Source organism: Lygodium microphyllum, chromosome 29, assembly GCF_053477565.2.
Source record: "Lygodium microphyllum isolate KBCC chromosome 29, Lygodium_microphyllum_v1.1.10, whole genome shotgun sequence".
NCBI lineage: Eukaryota > Viridiplantae > Streptophyta > Polypodiopsida > Schizaeales > Lygodiaceae > Lygodium > Lygodium microphyllum.
In genome coordinates, this window is record NC_141163.1 from 114370520 (window position 1) to 114375946 (window position 5427).

Here is a 5427-nt window from a genome sequence, read left to right on the forward strand (position 1 = left end):
CTAGGAGAGGAGAAAAAATAAACTAAAATAGAAGGCACAAAGAGAGAGAGAGAGTAAAGAAAAAGACTAGAAACAAAGAGGAAAAAAAAGAGAAAAATATGAGAAATGGATTGTTCAGCGAAGTTTCTTCGCTGTCGTGTCAGGCAATGAAACTGTTGCGAAACAACCTAGTGTTCGGTGCGCACGGAACGCTAGTAAGGTAATAATGTAGGATGATGTGAGATGATATGGTTTTTGCGTTTTGCTTTGTGTTACCCTAATCTTCACTAACTAGCTAGGTACTTAAATTGTTTCATTTCCTTTCCATCCCTTCCTCCCTCCCCTACCCCAACACACACCAAAACACATTGATTTCACCGTTTCCTGTCTTTTTCCCATCCCGCGTTACTCGACTTCATCTGCTTTGTTAGCTATGGCGGAGCACTTGGCATCTATCTTCGGTACAGAGAAAGATCGAGTGAACTGCCCCTTCTACTTCAAGATCGGGGCCTGCCGCCATGGAGATCGATGCTCTCGCCTGCACAACCGTCCCACCATCAGCCCCACCCTCATCTTCTCCAACATGTACCAGAGGCCAGACTACGCCACTCCCGGGATCGATCCGCAGGGCCAGAACATCGACCCACGCAAGGTCCAGGAACACTTTGAGGTACGCAACGGAACTCCGGTAGATAAGCGTTTTGTCAGAGAGTTTTTTGTTCTGCGTGTTGGTTTGCTGTTTCTGTTCTCGTAACCTGCTAGTTCCTGGCTTTCAGATTGACTGACTGCTTTTTTTCTTGCCGGAGATCTGAAGCGAAAATTTTCAACTTTTGATTGGTGAATGATATCACTTGTTTGCAAATATCTGCTTTTTAGAAGTGAACAATTGTGATTTCTTGATAGTGTGCAGCAACGAAATCCGATTGCAATATTTAGATGTGCGTTTCAAACAGAGCTTAGGTGGTTGCGGAAAACCATCAGGTCTGTCAGGTCTGTTGTGATCTCGATGGTGACTCTTTTGTCTTGTTAGAGGTCTGACTTTAACTTTCAACCCCCACACCTGTTTTTAGAAGCGAGCAATTATTGTAACTTCTTGATAGCGTAGCTATAAATTGTGATTTCAATATACAGATGTGCATTTCAACCATAGATTAGGTAGTTGTAGAAGACCATCAGGTCTGTCATAGTCTTGATGAGGGCTTATGTTCTCCATGGAGGAAGCGAGAAAGTTTAGTCACGAGAGAGAAAAAACACTAGGTGGATGATTTCAGGATTGAACCTCAGAGGTAGAGGTGTATAGACATTCTAAAGGTGAGAGTATCTTAATGATCGTATGTCTCCTGTGGGCCCTGTCTGTGAGTCTCACAAAGGGTCGCAACTGCATTGTCTAGTTTGCACTTCAAGCAACCACTCACATGAAGGTGCAAATGTTACTCCTGGTGGGTCTAAGTATATAAGGTGCTTGCAATTACCAAAGTCGAGTGGTTAGAAGAAGGTTTCTCTGTCTTGGGTCTTTTAATCCAGTTGTAGTGGTGTGAGATGCCAAATGCTATCTGCATCTACTTCTCAAGATCTGCTATTTTAGGTCTTTTGTAATCCGTGGTTTTGATTTGCTCATGATGGTAGAATTCAATTTCCACTGCCAGTGGAATATTCTCTTTTGCATGGTTCCTTCTTCAATGGCAATTTATCAACCTTTCTACATCTTAATAGATGAAGCTTATTGTTGTATGCAGGATTTCTATGAGGACATATTTGAAGAACTGAGCAAGTATGGAGAACTGGAGAGTCTGAATGTTTGTGACAATTTGGCTGATCATATGGTATGTTGAGCATTCTGCTTCTGCCAGAACTCAACTTCATTGTTGCAGGTTTTGGTCTATGTGAAAGCTGAACCAAAAGCTCCTGGCTTCTTGTTTTGATTAACAGGTGGGTAATGTTTATGCACAATTCCGAGAAGAAGAACAGGCATCAGCTGCTTTGCAAGGGATGACTGGGCGTTTTTATGCTGGTATTGAGCCTTGGCTTACATATTCTTTTAACTGATTGAGAATTTGCATTTTCACACTTCTATATCAGTGGTTTTGGCTTTAACTAGGGATGCTATTTCAGGTCGACCTATCATTGTAGATTTCTCCCCTGTTACGGATTTTAGGGAGGCAACGTGCAGACAGTATGAGGAAAATACCTGTAATCGAGGTGGATACTGTAACTTTATGCACCTGAAGAAAACAAGCAGGTTAATACTGGTCTTTGTCTACTTTGTCCTTTTTATTGTGCTGCAACACTCCAACAGACTGAAACTCTGGAGCTGTTCTGCAGGGAATTGAGGCGAAAGCTATTTGGCAGTTACAGAAGGCATAGGAGCAGTCACAGCAGGAGTCGCAGCAGGAGCAGAAGCCCACGGATAGATGACAGGCGGGAAAGATATCATGATGATCATCATGGTCATGGTGGTCGTGGATATAGGCGCATTGGTGATGTGGATGAGCGCCGATATGACCGCGATGACAAAAGAAGCAGAAGAAGAGATGATGAAAGAGCATTTAGCCCCGGCAGCCGTCGACGGAGTCCTTCTGGGCACAGGAACAGGAGCCCTGTCAGAGAAGGCAGTGCTGAGCGCAGAGCTAAGATAGAACAGTGGAACAGGGAGCGGGAAGAACAGCAATCTTCAGCATATGCTAATGCCAATGGAGGTTATGGGCAATACCAGTAGTTTGATGCGAAGGTATCTTCTCTAATTCCTTATATGTTCAGAGGTTAGAGCTGACCTGCATGCTCCCCCTAGCTACATCTAGTAGCTCACAGGCAGTTTGATCTGTGCAGGTGTGCAGGTTGAGGATGCTGACAATGCAATTTGAAATTTTGTAAAATTATGGAGTGTCGTGCATGGATGTATGCTTGCTGAGTGTATGCAGTCTGCATTTGTTGTGTGCAAATGGCTAAAATACAAGTGGTGTGTTGCTGTCAAAATTTGCATGTTGCATTCTGCGTTGTGTTTGTCTTGGTACAGTTTATGGAGGTAAATTGCTCAGTGCTAGTGTAGAATATGCCTCAACCTAATCAAAGGGTATCCAGTCCTTAGGATACGGTGCATTTTAATGTGTGAGATAAAAGGGTTATTAAGTTTTTTGCAATTTTAGAGGTGCCATCTATGTCTATGGACTATGCTGGTGTAGAATCTAGCTTGACCTCAATAGAAGGGTATCCAGTCCTTAGGAAAGAGAGTGCATTTTGCATTTTTATGTAAGATAAGGGTTCTCCTGTTTTGTGCAGTTTTAGGGATGCCGTCTTTTTCTATGGACTATGGAAATTTATAGGGTTGAGGACAAGCCCATTGCCCTTGCTCTCCATCGAGCTGTGTCTAAGTAGCCCACAGGAGGTTTGATTTCTGCAGGTGTGCAGGTTGAGAGTATGCTGATAATGGAATCTGGATGTTTGCTTTGATGCATGCATTAGGTTTCTACATTGTTGTTCATGCAGGTAGATGCTGCAATGCATAGTTCTTTGGCTTCAGCAGCTTCAATTTTGAATCATTCTTAATCTGGTTTGGTTTAGCTCCACAGCAGTAGGCTAAAATGGACTCCTCAGGCCCTGTTTCAATTTGGGCGCTAGAAAGTTATTAGTTGTTTCAGTCCCTTGGTTTTCAAAATATTTTTACTTGTGCTGGATGCAGGTATCAGGTTTCCCTGACTCTGCTTGGGTGATGGGTTTATGGAGTGCTAACTTCAAGTTTGTTTACAGGTGGTTTCAAATTTATCAAGTACTATCTGACAGGCGTTTTGCGGCAGGCCAGCGTGTAGGCAGTTCACTGCAGGCACAAATTCGAGGAGCTTGATAGATGGCAGTTAACTTTGCTTTTGTGCAGGGGTTTTTTCTAATTGGAGAATTCCTCACACTCTTCTTGCAGGGTCATCTGCAGGCTGAGAGCAAGCAATGAGACACCTTTTAACTGCCTTGTGACAGAAATTTCTGGCCTTTTGGAACTTTGTTGGGCTCAATCCTGGGGCTTCATATGTAGTAATGTGGACCCTGACTAGTATAATACTAGTCTAATCAATTTAGTACACTGCACGTTGACCATTCAGAGATGCTTATTTCTCTAGTTTGCTTTGCGTTGTACCATATTGGACATACTAATTGGTTTCCATGGCAGTTACTATGTGTGCAAACATTTGTGAGGGGCATTTATAACCTAATGCAATGAAACCTTAAAATCTCTAGAACGTTTGCTAATTGTGGACACTTCCATATGGTGTATTGTTCCAGAAGCATAGTGGTCAGTGAAATTTTCTTGTTATTGTAGTCATTTTCCTTGGGTTAGTGCAATTCCTTTTTTGGAACAGAAGTTCTTAATGCTCCCATTCTGAATATTATGAAGTGGCTGAGGCTTTCGATGACATGGAGAACTGCATCTGGTTGCTTTTTATTAGGAATAATATTCTAGTAAAGAGTGTGTTTTCGAGTCCCATCCTGAGTTTTGGTATTGCCTAAATCAGATTGTATATGCACCAAATGGCGAGCATCACAATGTGAACATGTACTTACTACTAATGACAGGTCTCAGGATTATTAAGTCTTGTTTTCCAGAGTTGTTAATTAGTTGTTGGAATGAAAATACTATGATAAATGTACTGGGGCAAAAAGGCGTAGGTCCATAAAATCATACGGGGTAAGCTGTAGTAGTTTGTAAAATCAACCCTCGCTATAGTTGCTTAAAGTATCATGATTAACGTAATCTGCAAATGCTATAACTTGGACTGAGCTCTTGTAAAAGACTGGGCACAGCCATAAGTTCATATCTCACATTAGCATTTTAAGGCTAGTTTTTCTATTGAGTTTCTTGAGAATTGCATTTCATGCATCACGTATTGACCGTAATTCACATGAAAATTTGTATCATTATCATAAGGAAAGAACTATCACAGGATACAGTATCTTGTGGATATGTTATTTTGAGAATTGCATTTCCCCAGGTCAAAGATCCTGGCTGTGCCTGGGCTCCTTGCACACTTATGAGAAAGGATGTAGGAGCTGTTGTATGAACAACTAGGAGAAGATGAAGGAGCTGGTGTATGAGCAATTGGATGCAAGATTTTCTTAACTTATTGAGCTTAGTTAAAATATTGAAGTTCCCATTTGTACTTGAGCTTGGTTAAAATGTTTGGATTTCCATATGCACTAGGGTTTACTTGTGGTGCTTGTTCAGTAGGGGGGAAGAGAGTCATTGTTGTAGTTAGAATATATATATATGTTACAGCCAATAAATTTACAGCTTTAGGTTCTAGATATGGGAAACATGACAGTATGGAAAACAAATGCGTTCTATGGTAGGATTGCTGCATGAAATGTCAAAGGCAGCACACTCACAAAAGTTCTTGAAGAAGTCCATAAATTTAGATGGGTAATGTAAGTTGAGTCTATATAAGCAATCTTGGTTAGTAATGC

The 5427-nt window shown here is 41.5% G+C and overlaps 1 protein-coding gene across 5 annotated transcripts; it reads left to right on the forward strand.

Annotated features, from left to right (window-relative positions):
- The first annotated feature begins 301 nt into the window (after positions 1-301).
- LOC148011055 (splicing factor U2af small subunit B-like) lies at positions 302-4205 on the forward strand. 5 transcript variants are annotated; one of them, XR_015689450.1, is made up of 7 exons: positions 302-649; positions 1716-1802; positions 1909-1990; positions 2092-2218; positions 2302-2707; positions 3256-3376; positions 3724-4205. XR_015689450.1 is itself a non-coding variant. In XM_087671228.1 (6 exons), exons 1-5 carry the CDS (start codon positions 413-415, stop codon positions 2693-2695), a joined length of 927 nt encoding a protein of 308 aa, XP_087527354.1. In that variant the 5' UTR covers positions 302-412; the 3' UTR covers positions 2696-2707; positions 3256-4205. The 5 variants fall into 5 exon arrangements, 3 of the variants coding, with proteins under 3 accessions (XP_087527354.1, XP_087527352.1, XP_087527353.1); XR_015689449.1 differs by having other exon boundaries at positions 303-649; positions 2806-3376; XM_087671228.1 differs by having other exon boundaries at positions 3256-4205.
- The last annotated feature ends 1222 nt before the right edge of the window (positions 4206-5427 follow it).